The following is a 26761-nucleotide window of genomic DNA, read 5'->3' as shown; positions in this document are numbered from 1 at the left end:
AAATAAGTGCCAATGCTACTAAAGTAGCATATCCCCTTAACTTGATTAAGGATAATGAAAAGCTGCTTGTCTGCCTATCTGGGTGCAGCGTGACCTGAAGTAACATAGCAAGATTACTCAAACTCTACTTTAGTCAAAGTATACATTTTTGTGTTCTCGATGTACGTATTGACTTGTTAAATTAACTTTCCCAAAAGCCTTAGTCATCTGCAGTCTCTGGAAACCTGATCCAGACTTAGACAGAAGCTCAGCCATATACATTTATTGAAGCAGGCTGCAAAGTAATTGTTTAGTGTCTGTCATAATATTTCATTCCCGGTATTCTCCACTATTTATTCCTAATAGAACAGTTTGTCTATTGCGTCTGTACTTAGATAAGTATTTCCTAACTCTGCTTTATTGCATACAAGTGTCTGCCTAATCCTTTTGAGACTGTGTACTTCTTAAATGTTTGTGAAAATACTTTAAATCAGATGTTTAAACCTGTGTGAATAGTACTGCACTTCTTCTATTCAACCACTACTTCAGTGGAAGACTAGTTAAGACTATTTAAAGTCTAAAAGAATTGACTCCTGATATGTTATCCATATCTCACCACAATACAGAAGCATTGAGGCATGCCTGCTTGGTAGACATTCTGCTTACTCCTTGTTTTGATGCCGCTATCATTCCAGAGGGGTATGAGAGCATTCCAAATGCAGAGCTGGCCTTGGCTATGTGATGGATAATTTCCTCATCAATACTCCCTGGGTAGCAAAAATTCTCCACAGATCTGGGTAGCCAATGATTTTAGTTTATTATTCATTTATTGTGTGATGTTATGATTAATCAACATGTTTGTCATATATAATCATTGTATGTTAGAGTTAATTTGTAGGATTATAAAAGTTTAAGATCAGTATTTAGAAGAATCATGTATTAGACATAAGTAAGACAAGCTGAAATGCAAGAACGGGTAGGCTGAGGCCTGCAAGATTTTAGCTTAGCTATTTTAGGCCTTGGAGTCAAGAAATGATGACATAAGCCATTGACTGAAAAATAACCCGATGCCCAAAGATTGGGGGGTGGGGCGGGAAGGTACCAAATGGTGGTAATGCACACAATCACCCAGAAGATTAATATTGGATCATAAAAATATTGTAAAGGTGCATCTGTCTCCGAAATGTGTCTTAACCACAGGATACAGGTTCTGCGTCCGTGCCAATGAGACTAAAGGGACCTTACACAGCCTATGGAAAATTGGGGTCTCTTAAGTTTTCAGGGAACATCGAGCAATAAGAGAAAAGAGGGTTGACCCTTTTATGGACATGCACAAAATGTAGGTAGAGACAGAATCATATTATAAAAATGAGATGCCCATAACGGGAAAATCAGTCTCCCTATGGGAGACTCTAGCAGGAACCATTCCTCTACTGTTGATCAAATTATGAGCGACCCATTAGACCCAAACACTGTTGTTAAGGATGTGAGCATAACTATATTTGTAACTTGTGTGTATAGGTTTGTACAGAATTTCTATATACTTAAGTAATAACTTTGATTGTAACTTTTTAATAAAACTTATAAAACAGACTAGACCTTGTACTTATGAATATATGTGTGGTCACTACCCTTGGTCTACGTGTTCCTAGAGACTCTAAATCTAAAGCAAGTAGCAGAGATAACTTTCACTCTATTAAGCTTGAAACTGTAGCTGCCAGAGCTGAACCCATGGTGGTGTAATACCACATTACAAAATTCATTTTAAATAAATAAAAGGCTGCACCAGAGAGGAGTGTTGTTGATCTTAGTAATTGGGTAGACATGCACATCCCTGCCACAGGTTGCTACAGCACTTCAGTTTTCTTTAGACTGATTGTGAAATCAAAGTGCATGAGCGAAGTGATCAGTTATAAACTGAATGTCATCAGTTGAGCAAGCAAGCAGTGCACAGTCATTAGCAAATAAAGGCTCTTTAATGAATAAATCTGCCTCTTCTGCATGAGCACGGAAGCATTGCTGTTTGAATGTCTTTCCATCAGTAGATAAATACTCCATCAATGTCATGAGATGCATCATGAGCATAGCCGAACAAAGGATAGAAAAGAGTGGAAGCTAGCACACCACCTTGTTTGGAGCTGTTGGTGACAGGAAAGGGGTTTGATGGTGACTGGCAGACCAGGTGCCAGCTCATGCTAAGGCCCCAGGCTTCACTGAACACTTACAAATGCATAGCTAGAAAAGTCTTGCTTACCAGTGTGTTAGCATAATCAAAATAGATATTAGATTTTAAGTTGATCAGAGTGTGTTTAGACTTTTATACAATGCGTGTAGGATGCTGCATGTATTGATCTCACTTATAACCTCTATAGCCCATGGTATAAAGTTATATTGAGTATTTGCATTGTAAACCTCTGTAATTGGGTAATTTGCCAAACAGGACAAAAAGCATTAATTAAGGTAAAATGCTTGTCCTGCATACAAGATGTCCCATTGAAGCAACTGAGGTATTGTATAGCATCAAAGGACAGAAGCTCTGTTGACTGACTGCATTGCTAACTCCATCCAGGAAGGCGGGACCTATGCATGAACTCATTCCATCAGTTTGCGCTCTGGAGTGGAGAGGATAAAAATCCCTGACAAGGAGAAACTGAATCTCTTCTATGCTGTCTGGACTATGAAGAGCAAAGATTACTAAACATAAGCAAAGAGACCCCCGTGCAAATTGGTATAGTTTAGCCCTGAAAGATGTTTTGAATTGAGATGACTACAACAGTCACCTTTTGAATTAAACTGAAACTCATTTGTGTATATATGCTTGCTTGCTTTAACCTGTAAATAACTCTCCTTTCTTTTTCCTAGTTAATAAACCTTTAGTTAGCTTAGTACAGGATTGGCTATAAGCGTTGTCTTTGGTGTGAGATCTAAGATACAAATTGATCTGGGGTAAGTGAAGGGTCTCTTGGGACTGGGAGTAGCCTGAATATTTTGTGGTCTTTGGTGTAAGTGACCATTTATCACATAGTCTAGCTTTCCTGGGTTGCAAGATAGACTGGAGTGTCCAAGGGGACTGTCCATTATAAGACTATTATAGTACTTTGGGAGTTTTACATTTGTTACTGGATTGGTGAAATCTAATTCTAGAACATACAACCAATTTGGGGTGTCTGCCCAGCTTTTTGACAGTCTGCCCTGAGCTTGGTGCACTCGATTGTGAGCCACTCCAGGCAATGACACACATCTTACCATTTTCCACTATTCTGGCTTTCATCTCATCGTGGAAGGACTAAATGACAGAAATGAACATTGCAGGGCAGCCAGCGAGAAGCAAAAGTCACCAGAGTCCCTCATGATTTACAGAGTCAAAAACTTTAGTGATGTTGATGACCACCATAAAAAGATCACGTCTTTGCTCCAAATGGATGGAAAGTTTTTTAGTTTTTCTCAGTCATGCTTCCAACATTTCCAAGAAAGCAATTAATGCTCTTCCACAATGCCCATTACAAGTAGAGCTTGCACTAGTCCCCTATTTTATGAGATAATAACAACAATCAAGCAGCAATGTCATTAGGGAAAGCACCTGCACCAGATGGCAGTCCAGCAGAGATCTGTAAGCAGGGTGACTACCATACTGCAAGGCATCTCGCATGGCTCTTCCGCATTATCTGGGAGCAAAAATAAATGCCACAGGACTTCAAGGATGCTGACGTTGTCTACCTCTATAAACATAATGGTGATAGGGCAAACTGTGGTAATCGTTGTGCATTTCCCAACACCGTATTTGGGGGGTGGGTGGAGAATTCTTGCACAACTCTAGACTTAACACAGTCCGAATCTCAGTGTGGATTTTGGTCTGGTCAGGGCACTGTAGACATGAGATTTGTACTTAAAGCAAAAATTCCCGCTTTCTTTAATGATTACACTTAGTTTCCAAGTTTGACACAGTGACTCTTTGCTGTGTAGCTCTTTTTGTATAATATTTACTGAGTTCTGCAGAGGAAACTGATTTTTAGAAATGCTTCCTTGTTGAAATGTTGCTGTGTTCCTCAGGCTTCTGTGGGTTTCTCTAAGTAACCACTGTCCCAGACTACTTAGATGTCATCAGTGCGACTTTCTGACACAGGCTGCTGTTGCACTTTTTTAAAATGAAACACAAGTTATTTCCTCGATTTCGAATAATGACCTGAACTATGCAAATATTAGCTAAGGGGGCTGCTCAGATTTATCAGCTGCTGCTCTTTTCTGACACTGCCTGCCAGCCTGCCTCCCTTCTTTTTGCTCTGCTCAGCACAAAGCGTGTTGGGAGGCAGGCTGGGTAGTGGGGATAGGAGAAGTGGGCTCCAAAAGAGAGATGAAGCTCTGCATGAGTGGGACTTTGGGGATGTTTGTGGCATGGCGGATTGACTGGGGCTTTGGGGTCACATAGGGCTTCTGCAATGAAGTGCGGGGGAGGAGTGCAGGGAGATCCCAGTGATTCAGCACAGAGACATTAGCACACCAAGATCGTGCTGTAGTACTAGTAACTTGGTGCATTGGAGAATTGAGGTAGCAGCTTTGGATACCCTTCACCTGCTGACATCTTGCCAGAGAAGCACTGGGCTATCCCCACCTCAGGCTGCATGCACAGTCCTAATCATCCATCCTTTCCCCATCCCATCCACACTGGTCCCCTCTGCTTCCTCCCTCATGCCAGCTGCAGCTACACATTTATAGCAGGGAGTGAAGAAATGCAGTAACGTAGCATGGGGTTACATTTAAGAGGGACAGATCAGTTGAGACCTGTCCATTTTACATTAACAGGTTTCTCTATCTTGTTTAAAAAAATACTGATAAAAAGATAATTGGATTGATGTTCTGGTATGCTCTGTATGATTCACTGATCTGAGCAGATGAGGGCTACAATCCCAGTATTACCAGTTCTCACAATATTTGATATCTCTGAAAGCACCAGCTCCTGCAGATACATGATTGTGTGAATCTCAACTTAGTAGGTGTGTTATTTAAAACCGCTAGTTCTTGTAGTTGGGGAGGAGAAGCTTGAAAATGTGACTTCTAAAGGCTCAGAAAGCAAATAGAGTCCCAAATAGTTAGATATGCTTTTTCAAAGTCAATTTTAAAGTTAATCATTATTTCTTTTTGTGGGGTGGAGGTGCTGATTCATAACTTTTGAGTGTTTGGGGTTGCACTACTGTCGGTCTTTTACCTCTTGAAAATGTAACACTGTATATGTTCACAGTTTTCTGCTGTTGCTGACGGTCTCCTCTTCCATTCCCAGCCTCTCTTTCCCCCTCCCCGCCATTGTTTGGGAGCTGTGGAATAGACTTTGGTCACTAACTCCAAGTGCTACTTCTAGAAGTACTAGTTTAACAAAAAAAAAAAGAGGGGATTGACCATTTTAAAATGAAAGCAGACTGAAGGGTTTTAAAATAGTCCCTCCCTCAATCAGATTTAATAAATGAAAGGGGAGAAGGAAATGGACTGAAGTTTAAAATGGAAGTTAAAAAAAGAAGTGAAGGAAATTTCATTACACTTAGGACAAGGAAAGATAACTTTCCTTGTTTCTCACTTGTATGTGACTAAAAACTAGACTCCTCCTTGGAGTCCAAGCTTTTGTAAATGTGAATGTTAAAATTACTTAAACATTATTTTGAATGTACAGAGAAGGTGCAAAGGGTGGATTATGCCTTAAAAGATGTTTAAGTGTCTGGAAGCCAGATTTTTAGGGGCATTTAGTTGCCTGAAGATGCAGATAAGTGCCTAGTGGGATTTTCAGAAGCAGTCTCTTTGGGTACCTAAATACCATTTGAAAATCTGGCTCAAACTGATTTAAGTAATTTTGAAAATTTTACACATGGTCCTTAACTGCTTCTCACTAAAACACCTACGTAGTTCTTTTGGCTATTTGGTATTGAAGAGCTGGGTATCTTAAATTAAAAAGAGGTTACTAGAAGTTTCTCATTTAAAGTAGCTCCTGTCAATCTGTATTGAGGAATAAGTGTTTTTGATTTTGACTGAGTTAAAATTATACTAATACTTTTTGTCTGAAGACCTATCTTGAACCTCAGCATTGTAGCTCTCATCTATAAATGTTTTTGTTTTACAGGGGCCAGCTACCTGTGTTGCCTTCTCAAGAATTGGGGACTTTTTTGCTTCTGGAGGGTCAGATGAACAGGTGTGTGATGTATCTGCCTAATCTGACATCTCTAAACTCTGTTTTCTAGATTCTTGATGTAATTGAGTGAACAAAAAAATGTGTTTAATTATGATGCAGAAAAATCAAGTGTTTGTGGAACTATGTAGTTTGGGGAGGAGGGGATAAATTAGCTTTAGCACAGATGACCTTTTAAGATGATAGCATTTGAAAATTGGCTAAAATTGAGAAAGTTGCATGTCTAAGGTTAGGGAATGAAATATAGATGGAATATCTCCTCTGGAGCATTTGTAAGGTGAATCAAGATATAAGAGGAAATAGAAGAAAATAATCCAATAGAATATAGTTACTACATGCAAGAGAAGTTTTTGAGTGCCCAAACAATCAGCACTTTAGTGTAAAACACTTTTCCACTCAAGGTAAAGGGCTCTCTAAGCATCACCCCAAGAGGTCGGTCAATATTATACCCATTCCTCATGGATAAACTGAGGCACAGTAAGGGGGGTTGTTCAAACAGTTTGAGAATACCAGAGTTTGCGGTATATCCCAAGGACCTTGGCTTGCAGGGTGAAATTCTGGCTGCATTAAAGTTTTGCTGTTGCCTTCAATGGGATATCACTCTCGTTTTCCTCTTACCACTTGAGAGATTGTGTAGGTGTTGTATCACCCAGGCAAGGTATTAACAAACATGAACAGAACTTTATTTACAGTGGAAATCCCTTTATCAAGCTGTAACTGCACACTCTGTAACTCTCACTCAGCCTCCTCAACTCCTCCCCCCTCCTTCCTGTTTCCTGTCCTTTCAGACTCCCAACAGCCAGTGCTCCCAGTTCCAATAATCACATGCAGCCTCTAAACACCACATTCCCTCCTCTCTTAAGAAACTTTCCAAATTAAAATAAATGCTGTTCTAACCCCAGGAACAAATATGAAATAAGACACTATCCTGTTGGCAGGAATATTACACTGAAAATACTGTAGATACTACATAACATAGTCTTTAGTCCAGGCAGGTGGTGGTCTGAGTCTGACAGGCCGTCTCTCAAGCCCCGGTTCCAGTGCAATATCTTGTTGTGTTGGTTCTACTGTGAAGTCATCCAATGCAGACTGGGTGTTGGCATAATCTCCTCTTGTTGCATAGGCAGGTGCAAGATAAGAAGCATTCCTTCTTCTTCGAGAGATGTCCCTGTGGGTGCTCCACTACAGGTGTTGGTGCGTCCCTGCGCCTTTGCCTGGAGATTTTTGCAGCAGTACTCATAGCGGCCACGCATGCTCAGAAGCTGCCCCCCACCGTGACTCTAGGTTGATAGTACGCATGCGTGGCCGGTCTCCTCAGTTCCTTCTCAACCGTCCCCGGCCTGAGACGGAGCTCAGCAGACTCATTAGAAAATCCTTCACTCTTGCTACAATTACCCTTTAGTAACCAGTTGTTGTCAGTTTTTTCTCTGTTAGTATAGTTAATTACCCCGTTTATCTGTTTAAAAAAAAAAAAAAAAAAAAAAAATTTCTGTCAGCCGCGGCTATGCCGGGCTCCACAGGCTTCAAGCGCTGTGCTACGTGCAAGGAAGCTATCCCATTATCGGACGGACACTCAAAGTCTATAAAATGTTTGGGGGAAGCTCACATTCCCCAAAAATGTGCCCACTGCTGTAAACTCAGCTCCAGGGCACGGAAAGACAGGGAGCTTAAATTTAAACTGCTCCTCCTTCAAAAGTCTATCGGGTCAGTTTCAGACCCAGACGCTGAAGCCGGCTCCGCTGCCCGACACAGCCCCCCCGCCTCAAAGAAACTGAAAAAATCTACGAAGAAGGGGCACCCTTCTTCACCACACAAGGCTATGAGGCACAAAGTATCTCCAGGCAGATCAACGATCTCCCTGCCTGTGTTCCCTCGCCTCAGCAATTTTCATGAGCCGGGCTCTTCGGGAACCGCGCAAAAGCCGCCTGAGGCTCCGGCGGCGGCGCAAGGATCCGGTGCCGAGGCATCAGGCTTCCAGTTGCCTGCCTCTATTACGGCACCGTTCGGCACCGCGATTGATACGGTGCCGACATTCCACGACATGCCTGACCCCAGGCAGGCTGACATTGCCCGCCCGGCACCGACCGCAGCACCGACCCCTGCGGTGCACTCTGACACAGAGATCACAGGCAGAAACCCCGATCGCAGGAATGCTCCTGTGCGGCAGCCTCTCCCGGCTCAGCTTTCACCTCCCGCAGGAGCTTCATTACCTCACTTTACCCAGACAGCAGATCTTCTGGTATCACCTACCTTGCAGTCTCCGCTGATGAACGAATATTCTTCTCCAATGCCTGAGTCAGGATCTGAGCAATTTTCCCCCAGTGAGGAGGAAACAGATCCACAGGGAGTTTTTTCTCCATATCATGACTCCCAGCCCCAGACCCTGGGCAATAGAGGTTATGAGAAAATTACCTCATCCCACTCTCAGGACCCTGCCTCCTGGGGGGTGCACCCCTGGATGGCACCACCTATGCCCTACCCGCCACCATGGCAATACTGGACACCATGGGCATCATACCCTCGGGAATACATGCCCCGTGGCCACTCGACCGGGCGCAACACTGATCCAGCGCCGCCTCCTAACGAATATGCCAGTGACACGAGACGCCTGGCAACACAGTCACGCTCCCAGGATAAACCTAGCCCTACTCCTGTTCCAGCAGAGCCGGAGCTAGCACCTGAAGAAGCATTACTTCCCCTTCCTCCGACTCCCTCGGACGAATATACAAAATTCCAGGACCTCTTTAAAAGAGTTGCCAGTGACCTGAGAATTAACTTGGACGTGGTCACCGAACAACAGCATGAGCTAACGAACATCCTACAGCCCCCTTCTTCCTCCAGGGTGGCACTACCAATTAACGCAGCCCTTTTAGAACCCGCTAAGTCCATCTGGCACACTCCAGCGACAAGCCTACCTACCTGCAAGCAAGCAGACAGGAAGTATTTTATTTCTCCAAAGGACTCTGAATTTCTTTTTACCCACCCAGCACCAAATTCATTGGTAGTAGACGCTGCGAACCAGAGGGCTAGACAACAGTATTCTCGTTCCGCCCCACCCAACAAGGACAACAAACGACTGGACCTTTTTGGTCGCAAGGTATATGCATCTTCCACCCTCCAATTTCGTATAGCTAATTATACTGCAGTCCTGGCAAAATACGACCATAAAAACTATAATAAGTTAATGGACTTTATTGATGACATTCCAGAACAAAGAAAACAACAGTTCAGAGCTATGGTTTCTGAGGGACAAGCCATATCACGCACCGCTCTCCAAGCAGCCCTCGATGTCACCAACACAGCGGCAAGATCGACCGCTACAGCGATAGTCATGCGACGGGGCTCATGGCTCTCCTCTTCCTTTTTTCCTCGCGAAGTTCAGAGCACCATTGAAGATCTTCCCTTCGACGGTGACAAACTTTTTGCTTCTACCACGAATGAAGTGCTTCATTCAATGAAGGACTCAAGGACAACCCTCCGGTCTCTAGGTCTCCAGACACCTACGACCAGAAGACGGCGATATAGATACCAACCGTACCACCGGCCACGTTATCCCGCATTCACACAACATTCCCATAGACCGCAGGAACAACAACAACCACAACGTCAAAGACCAAGATTCCAGCGACGTCGCCCAAATTCTGCAGGGGCACCTCAACCCCCACCAACTAATAGGCAGATTTGAAGACTTGGTCGAGGGTTTAGAAAGCAACGCCCCCACTTCAGCCGACACACCTATCTTTGGACACTGCCTACGACCTTTCTTCCATCAATGGGAGAAGATTACCTCCGACAAATGGGTCTTAGAGGTAGTTACAATTGGATACGTCATCCCCTTCCTCTCCTTACCTCCCACCCACCCACCCTCCCCGTCCCTCTTCAGGGACCCTTCTCACGAGCAGCTACTCCTCCAAGAAGTGCAACATCTCCTTCATCTGGGAGCAGTAGAAATCGTGCCAGAACGGCACAGAGGGAAGGGTTTTTACTCCCATTATTTCTTAACGGAAAAGAAAAATGGGGGATGGCGACCAATCCTCGATCTCAGGTGGCTCAACAGATTCATCAAAAAGCAAAAGTTCAAGATGGTTACCCTCACTACCATAATCCCAGCGCTGGAGCAGGGCGACTGGTTTTCTGCCCTCGACCTACAAGATGCCTATTTCCATGTCACTATACATCCGGCCCACAGACGTTTCCTCCGATTTACCCTCGGTTCCACACATTTCCAATACAGGGTACTCCCCTTTGGACTATCCACAGCCCCCCGTGCTTTTTCCAAGCTTCTAGCTGTAGTCACTGCCTACCTCAGGAAACAAGGGGTCATAGTATTCCCTTACCTCGACGATTGCCTCCTCAAAGCTTCAACATTCGACGAGGCGCTCCGGTTCACATGGCTCACAGTCGATTGCTTTCTATCTCTCGGCCTACAAATAAACAGAGACAAATCCACATTACGCCCCACCCAGCACCTGCAGTTCATAGGCGCAGACCTCGACTCCCGGACGGGGTTAGCATCGCTCCCACCCGATCGCTTCAATTCCATAAACCAACTGGCCACAATTATTCGCAACAGCCCACAGGTGACTGCCCGAGACTGCCTGCAACTACTAGGTCACATGGCCTCGTGCACTTTTGTTGTCCAGAATGCACGTCTATACATGAGGTGCTTCCAAGCGTGGCTGGCAACGGTCTACAAACCGAATATGCACTCTTTAAACAAGACTCTCTCCCTGCCTCCTCCAGTCAAAGATTCGCTACATTGGTGGACCGTTCACTCCAACCTCTGCTCTGGAGTCCCGTTTCTTCAGCAGGCCCCATCACTCATCCTGACCACCGATGCATCTATGACAGGTTGGGGTGCACATATGTCTCATCACACAGTACAGGGGCTATGGTCACCAACCGAGACCTCCCTGCACATAAATGTTCTAGAACTTCGAGCCATTCGCAACGCGTGCCGTCACTTCCTGCCACTAATCAAGCATCATCACGTACGCATAATGACGGACAACATTGCATGCATGTTTTACGTAAACAGGCAGGGAGGAGCTCGATCCCACTCGCTGTGCACAGAGGCTATGAAGCTCTGGAATTGGTGCATTGCGAACAACATCCGGGTATCAGCAGCCTATCTTCCCGGGATCATGAACACCACAGCGGACGAACTAAGCAGACGCTTCCCATGGGACCACGAGTGGGAGATAGACGAGAAAACCATTCACAATGTATTCAGCACCTGGGGTTACCCAACGATAGACCTATTTGCAACTACAAAAAACAAGAAATGTCCCAATTTCTGCTCCAGAGCAGGACTGGGCAAACATTCCCTGGGGGACGCATTCATGATCTCATGGCACCGAAACCTACTGTATGCATTTCCCCCGATACCAGTTCTCAACAGGGTTCTGATAAAAATACGAACGGACCGAGCCAAGGTGATCCTCATTGCCCCATCGTGGCCCAGACAACCGTGGTTTCCGTTCCTCACCAGAATGTCAATCCAACCACCAATCTCCCTGCCGCTCATCCCAAACCTTCTATCTCAACAACACGGCCGTTTTCTCCACCCCAACCTGTCCATGCTTCACCTCAAGGCCTGGTTCCTATATGGTTTTCCCAAAGCGAATTAGATTGCTCTGAACAAGTTCAGAAGGTACTCCTACATAGCAGAACGCAATCTACTCGCAAGACCTATCTTCAAAAGTGGAAACGATTCACACATTGGTGTTCTGCTAAACACCTTTGTCCTACCTCGGTACCTCTTTCAATTATATTGGACTATCTATTGGGCCTTAAGCAATCCGGCCTTTCTTTCAGCTCCATCAGGGTCCATTTAGCTGCTATTACAACTTTCCATGACAGAATTGATGATACGTCTGTCTTTGCTCACGCTATCATGAAGCGTTTCCTCAAGGGACTACAAACCTTATACCCAGACATTAAACCACCGACCACCCCGTGGGACCTTCATCTGGTACTGTCTGCCCTAACTCAACAACCATTCGAACCCCTAGCCACGTGCTCCCTTTTACACCTCTCGATGAAAACAGCATTTCTAGTGGCAATTACCTCGGCCAGACGGGCAGGAGAAATAGCAGCTCTTATGGCACACCCACCATATACGATATTTTTTAAAGACAAGGTTACCCTCAGATTACACCCCAAATTTCTTCCAAAGGTACACTCGTCATTCCACATTAATGAACCCATACACCTGCCGACTTTTTTTCCGAAACCACATGCGAACTCCTTCGAAACCTCAATGCATACATTAGATGTACGCAGAGCCTTGTCATTCTATTTGGATAGAACCAGACCTTTTAGAACTTCCTCCAGACTTTTTGTCTCTATTGCAGAGCGCTCCAAAGGCACGTCTATTTCTACCCAGAGACTCTCGAACTGGATCTCCCAGTGTATCCGACTGTGCTATCAGATGAAGAGGGTTACACCTCCAGACGGCATTAGAACACACTCCACTAGATCTCTGGCTGCCTCTGTCGCGTTCTTACGCAAAGTTCCCCTGGCTGACATTTGTAAAGCAGCCACCTGGTCCTCTGACCACACTTTTGTTAAACACTATGCCCTTACTCAAGGCCCTCTATCTGACATACGCTTGGGCAGGGCGGTACTTTCAACGGCGTTCCTACCAGATCCGAAGTCCCTACCTCCTTAAAATACACGGCTTTTAAGTCACCTGTAGTGGAGCACCCACAGGGACATCTCTCGAAGAAGAAGAGGAGGTTACTCACCCTGTGCAGTAACTGACGTTCTTCGAGATGAGTGTCCCTGTGGGTGCTCCACTACCCACCCTCCTCCCCTCTACTTCGGAGTTGGGGGGCCTCCGTGGTAGAGAAGGAACTGAGGAGACTGGCCACGCATGCGTACTATCAACCTAGAGTCACAGTGGGGGGCAGCTTCTGAGCATGCGTGGCCGCTATGAGTACTGCTGCAAAAATCTCCGGGCAAAGGCGCAGGGACGCACCAACACCTGTAGTGGAGCACCCACAGGGACACTCATCTCGAAGAACGTCAGTTACTGCACAGGGTGAGTAACCTCCTCATACCCGCCCATCAGAAAGTCGATAGGTGTAAGGGCCCTTCTTCTCTCTGATTTTAAGAGGAGCTGCGAATTTATGGTCCCCTTTGCGTAAGATTTCAGGTTTTCGTATTCTAACAAAGGAACCACACTCAAACTTTGGTTTCCTTAGCACCCTGCTGTTTGTCTGTGAAAGCCTTAGACTTTGCTTGGTTCTGTTCAACTGTCTTTCTCACATCATCCTTGTTTGGGGCATCAGGTCGTGCCTTTAACAATCCAGCAATGTTCAGTTTAGTATTCAGCCGTTTCCCATGCAGTAACTCTGCAGGTGATCTTTGTGTTGTGGCATGTTGTGTAGCCCATGTCATGCTTCAAAGAAATCAGTAGTGAAGGGTATCCACAATCGCCCTTCCAGTTTAGCTGTTTTCAAACTTCTGTTAAATCGTCCGATTTCTCCATTGGCTTGAGGGTAATATAGGGATGACCTCCTGTGTAAAATGCTAGAAAAGTTTCAAATTCCAGGGAAGTAAATTGACTACCATTATCTGAAACCAGTTCTTTGGGGTTACCTTTCTGGCTAAAAACTGGAGAGAGAAACTTAATTACTGTAGCAGAAGAAATTTGCGATGTAAACGCTACCTCAGGCCATTTGCTGAAATAGTCTATTAAAGTGATGACATAATGACAGTCAATTGGAGCAGTATCAAAGGGTCCTACAATGTCAATCGCCACTTTTTCCCATGCAGATTCAGGAAGAGGAACAGGCTGTAATGGAGGGTTACATGTCACTGCTGTCTTATCATGCATTTGGCAAGTGACACAGGATTTTATGAGTGCTTCAGTTTGAGAGTCCATCCCTGGCACCAATACAGATCCCATAGTCGTTGTTTGGTTCTGACAATTCCTTGATGAGTATCATGTGCCAGGTGTATGAGTTTTAACTGTAATTCTTCAGGCACAAGTAGCCGGTGTGTACCTCGTAGCACACAGCCATCGAGCAAAGAGAGTTCATCCCGAGTCGTACAGGCATCACATTATTCCGCATTTTAACTTTATGCAGAAACCCATAAGCACAGCCAAGTTTCTCCTCAACCTGGAGTTGGGTCCCAGCTGAAACTGGTGTGTGTGTACTGCAAGAGTGCTTTGCTGAGGAAGATCAATTTGTCCATTAACTACCCTGAGATTTAAAGCAGCTAATAAATCTCTGCCAAGGATAGCAGTGCCTTTGTGGACAATGTAGAACTCCGCAGCTACACGGCAATCACCAAAGGTAACTATTGCTGTCAGGCAGCCATGTACTGGAATACGGTTTTTTAAATAGCACACCAAGTGAAGTTTGGGTTCAGTAAGAGACACATCCTTAAAGTAACGCAAAAGCTACATCTTGTGTAGCTTGCAAGATGATGTGGGGATCCACAGCGAAAGCATGCTTTTACTGTATTTTGCATTTGCTGATTCAGTGGCTTTTCATTAGTTTTCCTTTTGCAGTTGTTTGTCTGCAGTGATAGTCAACTTTTCTGCAAAGGAGTCACAGCCTGGACTGGGCCTCCTGTACCCTTGCTCATTATTTTGGCTTCAGCTGTAACTGACTCAATCTGAGTAGCAATGGTTATTGCTTTTTCTAGTGTAAGTTGTGGTTCTAGAAGTAAGCGTTCTCTTACGCGAAGCATGGTTGTTTTCTCAATGAGCTGGTCTCTAATCATCTCATCTGCCGTAGTCCCAAAGTCACAAGTTACAATCAGACTCCTCACAGAAGCAATATACTGCATTATAATCTCCCCTGGTTTCTGCTCACGCTGGCGAAATCTGTAGCGATTAGCTACTACATTCACTTTTGGCACAAAAAAGTTCTTTAATGCAGTGAGTGCAGTCTCATATTTATCATCTTATCATTTATTATCTGCAAGGAGAAACGTGTAAAATATACGCTGCCCTTCTGCTCCAAGGCAGTGGATTAGCAGAGCATGCTTTCTTACTTCAGAAATTTCTGTAGCACTGATTGCAAGCAGATAAGTCTCAAACATATGGCTCCAGACAGTAAAAGCAATTGGAGGCTCACCTGGGCTTTGCAGAAAAGGTGCAGGTGGGTTCAGAGGCAGAAGATCCATCCTTGCCAAAATGTTGGATCACCCAGTCCTTTCAGACTCCCAACAGCCAGTGCTCCCAGTTCTAATAATCACATGCAGCATCTAAACACCACAGTAGGCAGGCATGTGTGGTGGGGGTAGGTGACAGTTGTTATGCAAGTTTCATTCTCTTATGCCCTTTGTGTTGGTCTACATTCCTTATTAATGTTCCTTTATAAAAGTTTCTGATTATTTTGCTCCCTGTTGTCTATATGGGGTTTATATCAACATGTAAGCCCCATGCATCTGAATCCCTTTGAATTGGTTTGCTCTATTCCTTAGCTTGCTTTCTCCAATGTTATGCTTTTAAGGAGAAAAAAATTCTACCCTCAACTCATGACATAGTTTATCTATCCCATCCCCTCTCCCCCTACCCCTGAAGCACTGCTGGGAAATGGAACATGTCTTTTTTTGTAAAGGTTACTTTACTACTTCAATAAGAGGTTTTTTTTTTCTTTTTAGCCTTTAAACAGCATCTTTTAAGGCACTGGTCTGATTACTCCTCCCCCCCCTTTTTCTTGCAGGGTAATTTTATTAAGGTTTTACTTGTAGTTTTGCTTTTGAAATAATTACCTAACTCTGTGTGTTTATAAAGAGATTAACAGAAATAGCAAGCTGGCTGTAGTGTGGCTTTTCTGCTAATATTGACTTTTTTTCTGAAGAAACTGGGGTGGTGGTGAAAGCTGTAGTAATGATACACCTCAAAAATAGTTACCATATAAAAAGATTGTTATATAATCATTAAAAAACATTCATAACTTTTGACATGCCTGTAAGTGACTTTTTTAACACATCTTAATTTCCAATTTAAAGTAATATGAAGAAAGTGGACAGTATTAGCTATTTTTCTCTCAATTACATAACTGGATGACTTGTGTGGTAACCTGCATATGCGGTGTTTTTTTCCCTTTAATTGTAAGTTGCAAAGGTTTCTTGGATTCCTTTATTTGATTTTGAATTTGTATATCTTTTCATATGAGGCAATCTCTGTTGTATCTGACAGCTAGTCCCTTTTTTTCCCTCAGAGATGACATTTCGCATGTCTAGAAATATCTCTTGCTACTGGTTAGCTGGGAAACAAATTATAACACTTGATCTTTTCTTTTTTTCCAAAAGGTCCTACTCATCTAGCTTTTGTGGTAGCAAGTTCCTTTATAACTTCCAGTTTTATACCTTTTTGAAAAATCCTCCCTTTTGGCTGTAATTTTCTATGCTTAATATCAGCAAAAAGGTGATTTTTTTTGTGTGAGTGTATGTGTGTGCATGTGCAAAACTTTAATGCAAGGAGGAAGAAATAACTCTTAAACTGTGTGTATATTTAAAGTCTTCTGCACACTTCTATTATGAATGTGTTCAGTAAAAAATTCCTCTAAGATTAGAATTATAAGGCTATTTATGGAAGTTAAATCATAATGCCTATAGCCTGATCCTGCAAAGTTTTATATACATGCTTGACTTTATGCACTGAGTTATTCTGTGTTAAAATTAAGCCTGGGTGTAAGTCTTTTGGGGGCTTTAGGTTATACACAAAGGTGTCTTTCTATTTTGGCTACTGTTTCTCAATTGCACAATAAGTTTCTGTAACTATGGAAGTATAATGTGAAATACGATTAATATGTCTAAAAACATGGAAATAAAACTGTAAACAGTTTTTTACTCCACCAATGTTAAATCCTACAAATATTTAAATGTCCTTTTATTTGTTGACTAGCTTAAAATATTTTAAACACTTACCAACTTAAATGGGAATTCATGGTCTTAAGGAATTCCCTTCCCTCCTCCCTGTTCGTTTTCATATGTTCAAATGGTCAGTTTATGAAGAGAAGCCAGATTTTTTGTCTTGGCACTTTCCAAAAGTACTTATGGTGGATATGTAATTTATTATGGAGAGAAGTTGCTTGTTGTTAGGGTTCATTTTTGTAGATAGTATGTTTCCATAGGTCTCATTTTACTTTGCCAACTAAGCCCTCTTCTCCTGAGTGCTAATCCATAGGTAAAAAAATAAGTACTCGTAGTCAGGTCCATTCCTGAAGATTAATATAATGTAAAATATAACTTCTCAGTGGGTTTCTTAGTAGTATTCAAACATTTTTTGGTATTACTTAGGTAGCAGTCTAGGGAGGTCAGAAAAGGCCATTATCTTTGAGAACTCAAACTATGGGCTTGTCCACACAAACAATTTTGCAGTTTGCTGGGATGTGACTCTACTTTGTGGACTGACTGAACATGTGGACATCGCTGATGCACGTTAGCATGCTTTGATCTAGTCCCATTTCAGAGAGGAGTAGATTAAAGCACATTAATCTATTAAAGCATATTGTTAATGCGCATCAGTAGGATCCATACAGACAGGTTAGTCCATGACAGACTAGTTGTGGAATAGATTCACGCCCCAGCTTGCAGCAAACTAAATGTTTATATAGACAAGCCCTATATAACTTCTCTATTGAATAACATCTTTCTGATTTTGCCGAAGCCTATTATATTGCTCTTTGCTGACAAAGCTTTCCTCTCAGAACCCTGGGTGTGCTGACACTTTTCCAGACTGCCAGCAAAATGAATGAACATATATGCAAATTGAGGTTTTTAAAAGGATTAATTTTAGCCAGCTGGTTTTTATTCTGCAGGTGATGGTATGGAAAACTAACTTTGATGCTGCTGATTATGGAGATGTATTGAAAACTCAGAAGTATGCCACTAATGTAACAGGAACTCTTCACAGTCTGGTAGGTCAGACCATCTTACATTTAACACTGATGATTATTGTTGATGTTTTGACTTCCCTAGTTTACCTACCTGTATAATATGTTTGAGAGGAGACACTAGTTTTTCTCTGAAGCTTTGCAGGAAGAGCTTTCTTCTCTCTTCCCTACCAGCTGATCTCTCCATTTCAAGTCATTACCAAGTGAAGCTAAATTCTAATCAAGTGCCTAACAATAGCTCTTGAAATCTGTGTGAGCACCGCTCACTGATATTCTTTCGAACACTTTTAGCTTTTGGGTATATTGTGAGCCAGCTATTTCCCTTTTCAATGAGAACTCGGAGGATATTTGATGAGCATTACCTACACCTTACAAGGTGTCTGGCTGCATTTCAGGCCGCAGAGTCATCTTGTTCTCCTGCATTAACTTAAGTTGCAGAAAGTCTGTTTTATTGATGAGGCTGGTATTGTTTCTGATTACCCCATAAAAAGTGCAATTAAAGAACTGGATGAATAATATGGCCTTAGAGAAAGGGGAATATATAAGCAATAACCTGAATAGAATTGCTCTTAACAATATAGTTACCATCTGGATGTTTCATTTAAAAGAAAACAAAACATTAACAGCAACCCAAGTCTAGTCTTATGAATAAATCCATTAGGCTTGTGCCAGAATTGCTAATATATATTTTGTAATAAGAACAGAAGAAAGGCCATACTGGATCAGACCAATGGCCCATTTAGTTCAGAAGCCTGTCTTCCCATAGTGACCGGTGCCAGATGCTTCAGAGGGAGTGACGAGAACAGGTCAATTTATCAAGTGGTCCATCCCCTGTCATTCAGTCACAGCTTTTGGCAGTCAGACTTAGGGACACCAAGAGCATGGGATTGGGTCCCTGACCATCTTGGCTAATATCCAGTAATGGCCCTATCCTCCATGAACTTATCTAAATCTCTTTTGATCCCAGTTATGTTTTTGGCCATTGTGACATCCCCTGGCATCAAGTTCCACGGGTTGACTGTGCGTTGTGTGAAGAAGTACTACTTTGTTTTAAAGCTGCTGCCTATTAATTTCATTGAATGACCCCTGCTGCTTGTTTTATATGAAGCAGTAAATAACACTTTTTCCCCCCTCACACTGTTGATCATTTTAGAGACATCTATCATATCCCCCCTTAGTTATCACTTTACTAAAATGAACTAGACGATTTTAGACTATTAATGTCTTCCCTAATTTCAGATGGCCTGCCATCCTCCACCCCTGCTGCCCTTTCACTCATTAAAAGCAGTGTGTCACTGCAAAAGAAGCAGGTGGACTAGGCAGATCCTCCCCTCTCTTTACTCAGCCCTCTCTCCCTCCATCTCTTCTCCCGCCCCAGAATTCCAATGGCCACTGGTTGTGCTGGCCGTTGTGGTGTGTATGCTTGTGTCTGGAAGATCAGCTCTTCGTTCCATGTTAAGAGTAGTTGCAGTCACTTTGGTTCCTTTCTTTCTCATGAGACAATGGAGACTTCTTTGCTCGACTGGACAGAGGAGCAAGGGGAAGTAACATTTCCAAGGAAAGCAGCATAACCTATCTGTTAAAGTCACTGCATTCCAAAAATATTAGATCAGAAGAAATTGCATATACCGGAGTGAAGCATAAGTAGATGCAGAGTGAAGTTTTAGTATGAGACCTAGTGACGGGGAACCTTTTTTTTAAGAAAAATATTACACCATTGCACCATGTGGGAAGAACTGTGGGAGCACTGGCATGGTGTTTAACCACCATGTCGTCTAGATTGCTGTGACCATGGTTAAAAGACATCTTGGTTAAAAACACTCAGGTGCCTTTCCATGCTAGCACTACTGCTGGTGGAACTACACGGGGGTTAGTAAGAGTGGAAGTTAAGAAAAACACTAGTTGAAAATCTGAGAATGGATAGTCCATTAAAACAATTCAGGACTTCCATGCCATATCACTGTGATCCTAACCACAGTGTAAATTCTGCTGTATCACGGGAATTGGTTAAAATATGTTCTAGCATTGCCATGTGGATGAGAGACTGCTCTGATCCTTAGCAGAACAGTGGACCTTAGGATGAAATCTTGGCCCCATTGAAATCAGTAGCAAACCCCCTTGGCTACAGTGGTTACAGGATTACACTCATGGTCTTCAGGGTTCTCACTGTTCTTACCATGTGTGTAACAATAATACTGTGAACAGGTGAATTGCAACCTGCTTATAAATATAGTGAAGGCAGGACCTATACAAGTGCTTTATCAGTGGATTTGCTACACATACCCAAATTATGGTCCTGTCCTTTTTTGTTTGAAAATAAAAATGCTCAACAGCTTCAGTTTTTTCAGTATCTTGATATACATTGGGTTACTAAGAATATTTCATTTTAATAATCCATAGTTTTACTATTATAGGTTGGATTGTAAGAGGATGAGATGGTGTTAAATACATTTTTTCCTTGTGAAGAGCCCAAGCGCTGATTTAAATTCCATAGGTTGTCTAGCTTTAAAATTGATGTGAAATGGTCTGTAAAGCATAGCAGGTATGGTTGTTGAAAACAGGTTAATGATTCTGGAGGTGGTTTGATTTATTATTTTAAGTGATGTAAATAGCTTGTACTCTGAGCCCTAGTTTCCGTAACATTGCACTTGCACATCAGTTTGACGACTTCTTATCCTTAAATGTTATTTTTGGATAATACTTCCTTTAAAGGTAAAATCTGCTTCGTTTTTTTTTTTTAAAGCACTTTCTTATAACTCCATTTTGTTGCAAGCATTAAAACTGAGGTATGTTCAGCCTTCTTTATATGTAAGGGCTGTGTTTTGTCTCAGGCAAGCTAGAGTGGTTTAAAAACAAGATATTTCTGCAGATAAGTTTTGTTATGATTTTGAGAGGTTATAGTATCCTTCCTCCCCTCATCCTTGTGCTCAACCCACCTCTCAAAAAATTTACAAAATCAAACTTTAAAACTGCAGTTTGTTTTTCTCATAAGGAGCTTTTGATTTCCTGATTTAAGAACAATAACTTCGTCCTCTATAAAAGGAAGCTGCTTAATCTTTTCCACCACTGCCGCATGACTGTACTAAAAATTTTGTTTTTAAAAAAAGGCTGTCTGCACAATCCTTTAACCTTGTTACTGAGTTATCCCTTCAAGGGCTATTGTCAATTATTCCTTACCAATATTGGGGATACACTTCAGTACTTCCTGTGTCATTTTGCCTTTCACCTAAATCAATAAATATGTTTCCTAATGAGTTTGTGCTACAAAGTCCTGCTACTTTATTAAGCATTGTGAAAACGTGTATACTGACCAAAGTAGAGGTAATGTAAACAAAAATATATAATGCCAGATAGCTCTTCTGATAGCTTTCTTGAGAGAGGAGAAGCAGGTTAGCACAAGTGATGGATATAATAAGAAACAAGTGATTGCATGTTAAATTATACATGACTCTTCTATCTTTCTACTGCTCTTCGCAGCAGACTACTTGAGATCAAATTGGCCTGACATTGCATCAATGTGGTGGACTCAAAACAGAACTTGATCTAAAAAGAACTTCCATTCTGATCCTGGAAGTAGCGGGGGATAAAATTGCTGCATCATTTATAAGATACAAGTTGAGGCCTAGGTTCGATATTAGGAACACTATTTCACTAGGAGGGTGGTGAAGCACTGGAATGGGTTACCTAGAGAGATGGTGGAATCTTCATCCTTGGAGGTTTTTAAGGACCACTTGACAAAGCCCTGGCTGGGATGATTTAGTTGGTGTTGGTCCTGCTTTGAACAGGGGGTTGGACTAGATAACCTCCTGAGGTCTCTTCCAACCCTAATCTGCTATGATTCTATGATCCAGACTTTAGGGACCTTGGCTATAAAGGAAGGATGGGCGCCACCTATTTCAAAATGTAATTAGATTGCTGGCATGTAAAATTAAAAAGGTTGTAGAGGAGTTTTTAAACTAAGGGCTGGGGGTAAGCCAACAGGTGCGGAAGAGCACATGGTTCAGACAGACACATCCCTGACGGGAGGATCTATAAAGGGTGTTTTCTGTATTCTAGCAAAGAAGAGAAGATAGAATTTGATAAAGTACAGTAGAAATTGAAGATAAACAGTCCAATGAAAGAGTCCCATTCAATTACATCACGTGAAAGCAGACAACTAAATGTTGATGATAAATTTCATAAATGCCTGTATACAAATGCTAGAAGTCTAAATATTAAGATGGGTGAATTTGAGTGACGGGTATTAAATGAAGATATTGAGAGACATCACAGAAATTTGGTGGAACAATGTTAATCACGGTAATATCAGTGTACAAAAAATATAGGCATGACAGAGCCACTCCTTCACCAGCAAGACTTATTCTATCTGTGAGAGAAAGTATAGAGTTAAATGTAGTAAAAATCTTAAATGAATCAAACTGTGCCATAGAATCTCGATGGATAGCTATTCCATCTTTGAATAATAAGAGAATAGCAGTAGGAATATACTACCAACCATCTGATGAGGATGATGGTGGTTTTAAAATGCTCGGGAAGATTAGGGAGGCTATAAAAATAGAAAACTCAGTAATAATGGGAGATTTCAACTATCCCCATATTGACTGGGTACCTCAGGACCAGATGTAGAGATAAAATTTCTAGACACCATTAATGACTGCTTCTTGGAGCAGCTAGTCCTGGAACCCACAAGAGGAGACATAATTCTTGATTTAGTCTTAAGTGGCACACAGGATCTGGTCCAAGAGGTGCATATAGCTGCACCGCTCAGTAATAGTGACCATAATGCAATTAATTTTAACATTCTTGGGAGGGGGAGGACCAAAGAAGCCCTCCACAGTAGATTTTAACTTGAAAAAGGGGAAATATACAAAAATGAGGAAGCTAGTTAAATTGAAATTAAAAGGAACAGTCATGCGTGAAATGTCTTCAAGCTACATGGAAACATTTTAAAAACACCATTCTAGAGGCTCAAATTAAATGTATATCCCAAATTAAAAAAATATTAAGGGGACCAAAAAAATGCCACCATGGCTAAACAGAGTTAGAGGTGATTAGAGCCAAAAATACATATTGGAAGGCAACTTCTACTGAGAAAAATAAAAGAGCATAAACTCTGGCAAGTCAAATATAAAAGTATAATTAGTCAGCCCAAAAAAGAATTTGGAGACCAACTAGCAAACTACTCAAAAAAATTAAGTACATCAGAAGCAGGTAGCCTGCCAAATAGTGGGGGCCATTGGACGATCGAGGTGCTGAAGGAGCACTCAAGGAAGACAAAGCCATTGTGGAGAAGGTAAATGAATTCTTAGCATCTGTCTTCACTGCAGAGGGTGTGAGGGAGATTCCTATACCTGGGGAATTAGGTGACAAATCTGAGGAACTATCCCAGATTGAGATGTCAGTAGAGGTGGTCTTGGCACAAATTGGTAAATTAAACAGTAATAAGTCACCAGGACCAGATGGTATTTACCCAGCAGTTCTGAAGGAAGTCAGATATGAAATTGCAGAACTAACAACTGTGGTATGTAACCTATCATTGAATCATCTTCAGTTCCAGTTGACTGGAGGATAGCTAATGTGACACCAGTTTTTAAAAAAGGCTCCAGAGGCAATTCTTGCAACAGGCCAGTAAGCCTAACTTCTTTACCAAGTATATCGGTTGAAGCTATAGTAGGGAACAGATTTATCAGACACATAGATGAATACAGTATAATGGGGAAGTGTCAACATGGCTTTTATGAAGGGAAATCATGCCTCACCACGATATTAGAATTCTTTGAGGGAATCAACAAACATGTGGATCCAGTGGATATAGTGTACCTGGACGTTCAGAAAGCCTTTGACAATATCCCTCACCAAACGCTCTTAAGCAAACTGAGCAGTCATGGGATAAGAGGAAGGGTCCTCTCATGGATCAGTAACTTGTTGAAAGCTAGGAAAGAAAGGGTAGGAATAAATGGTCAGTCTTCAGAATGGAGAGAGGTAATTAACTGTGTTCCTCAGGGATCTGTACTGGGCTGGTGCTGGCCAATGTATCCATAAATGATCTGGAAAAAGGGGTAAACCATGAGGTGGCAAAGTTTGCTGGTGATACAAAATTATGCAAGACAGCTAAATTCAAAGCAGACTGCAAAGAGTTACAAAAAGGGATCTCACAAAACTGGGTGATGGCAACAAAATGGCAGGTGAAATTCACTGTTGATGAATGCAAAGTAATGCACGTTGGAAAACATAATCCCAACTATACATACAAAATGATGGGGTCTAAGTTAGCTGTTACCACTGAAGAAAGAGGTCTTATAGATAGTTTTCTGAAAATATATGCTAAATGTGCATTGGCAGTCAAGAAAGCTAACAATGTTAGGAACCATTAGGAAAGGGATAGATAACAAGACAGAAAATACCATAATACCTCTGTATAAATCCATGTTATACCCACACCTTGAATAATGCATGCAATTCTGGTCACCTCATCTGGAAAAAAAAAAATGATGAGAATTGGAAAAGGTACAGAGAAGAGCAACAAAAATGATTGAGTGTAGAACAGCTTCTGTATGAGGAGAGACTGGGACTATTCAGCTTGGAAAAGAGAACTCCGAGGGGTTATTATAAGATGTCTATAATATGAAAGGTGTGGATCCTGCAAATTACTCCAGATGGATAGATGCTTATGCCTGTGCAGCGGTCGCTTGAATCAATGGGGATCATTGTGGGCACAGGAGTCTGTGCATATGACAGGATGAGGCCCATAGACCATATTTCCATCTTCTTGGAACATGTGATCTGAAATCTTTAATCCTATAATTTATGCTTCGCAGAGAAAGTTGATCACACTGTCATCATACTTTCCTGTCAATATAAAGAAAGCATGTTGATGGGAGGTAATTCCCTTACGTAGTTATCATTGTGGTGATTTTACTAGCATATGTATTTCGTTATGATATATTTGTTGGTATTATTTTCCAGATTCTAGGAAGACTATGTATAGTAAATTCTCTGAAGAGCAAATGCTGAACAATTGATATCACATTGGCATTTGGAAACTGCTTAGATATTTATCTTTAATTGTGTGCTAAAAAGGGTGGTGGTGAACAAAGATTGTAGTTTGTGAGCTAAGTTTGTAAATATAACTTTTCATACATATTGAATTTTCCTTATTTTCATATCTTAAATAAATACTTTTTTAAGCTCAAATATTGGCCTTTGTTTAGGCATGTTAGCGTCTGAATTTTGAAGTATGTGATATTATTGCAGTGCAGTAGCTACACTAGATGAGGCTGAGATGGAATTTAGAATGTAAACCTGTATTTTCTGCTGATTTTTTTTACTTTCTGAAAGCCCTGCTTTTTGTCTGATGCTTGCCAAGTTTGCTCTAGGCCCTTCTGTGAAATTCTTTTTACTGTGGGGAAAGTTTTACACACTATGGGAAAGGGAGAGACATGGTCTTGAGTGAGGGAGTTTTAAAAGTGTGAAGATGTGAGTATGATGATGGACATGGCAAAAGGTAAGATGGTCACTGATGGCAGAGGAAGTGTGCTATACCTCTTCAGATGTGAATTTTCCAACCATACGGGTCAAATCCTTTTTTTTTTTTTTTTAACAAACATGGTGTATACGTATTCCAGAATGAGGCCTGGTGCCTTTGGTCTGTCTGCAGAATCTTGGTTTTTGAAATAAGTAGGGTTGGCAGAATTCATTTTTTATTTTTTTTTATAAATAATGTCAACAGCTAATACTGATGCTTATTTTTAAGCATTTTTTCTGTTATCTATTTAAACTTTTCAAGTTGGGGTAAATTATTGATGGGGTCACACTAATTATTTAACAACTGTAGATAATTGAGATTCAAAAAGTTAAAGCTTTATGACCATTAAAACAAAAATTTCAACATCATATGTCAAAAATATACAAAGTAAGTATCCTTAAACTCTAAGTTCTTAAGCAGCATTTTCTTCCTTTCTGGATCTAAATTTTGGTTATTGGTGAAATATTTTTTTCTTCATTTTGTATGTACAATGAAATAGACGTTTACCAGTAAACATCTAATCCTTTCAAGCCTAGAAATGTTATGGATATATTTATATAGCACAGCCAGCAAGTGTATTAAATTAGTCACTGTAACTTAGAACAACACATCTGAATGTTTCAGGTGTGCCTGTTTGGAAGACTGAACTTATGTTTTCAGATGTGCAAAATTAGTCTCCAAGCTTCGTGCTTCCACTAACAAATAATCCTCATATCCTTCTTAAATTATAATTTGTGTGGGTGTAGATGTGGGTAGATGCGTGAGTATACCCACATACCCTCTACATGTCTTACACTGCTCAGTATCACATTTTCCAATAATCTTAATTTTCAATTTGTGTTTAATAATTTGTGAAATTTGGAAGCTAATGGTATAGCAAACTCACGAACAATAGTGGTATAGTTGCAGTACATTCTGACCAAAGGGACGGTAGGTAGCCTGTTCTCTTTCTAAACAGATGCTTCTCTGGTCTGAGCATACTTGACCTGAACTTACCTTGTTGGAAAAGCTAAGTAGATTTGGAACTCTTACCGCACTAGTGGATTTAATGCTTCCTCCCATGGTCGCTTACTCAATGAATGTCTTAATTCCTCAGCATTGGTCATTCTAAAATGGCTCTGCGTAAAAGGAGCTGGGACATCTTCCTATAGAAGAGTTTAATGTTGATTCTTAGTGACTTCAGTAAAAATGGCTCTACCTGGTAAGTTGGATAAAATCCTTCCC

General features: G+C 41.6%; 1 protein-coding gene across 2 annotated transcripts in view; it reads left to right on the top strand.

The window, feature by feature from the left end:
• The window catches only part of POC1A (POC1 centriolar protein A), a 114429-nt gene that overhangs the window by 42458 nt on the left and 45210 nt on the right, over positions 1 to 26761 (top strand). The window contains exons 8-9 of one of the 2 annotated variants that reach the window (XM_034777413.1): positions 6083 to 6151; positions 17938 to 18036. In XM_034777413.1, coding sequence (XP_034633304.1) covers positions 6083 to 6151; positions 17938 to 18036 — 168 coding nt within the window. The remainder of the gene's footprint in view (positions 1 to 6082; positions 6152 to 17937; positions 18037 to 26761) is intronic. The other variant, XM_034777414.1, reaches the window with a different exon arrangement.

Source organism: Trachemys scripta, chromosome 7, assembly GCF_013100865.1.
Source record: "Trachemys scripta elegans isolate TJP31775 chromosome 7, CAS_Tse_1.0, whole genome shotgun sequence".
In the NCBI taxonomy this organism is placed as follows: Eukaryota; Metazoa; Chordata; order Testudines; family Emydidae; genus Trachemys; species Trachemys scripta.
This window is presented reverse-complemented; position numbering and strand designations above follow the sequence as displayed.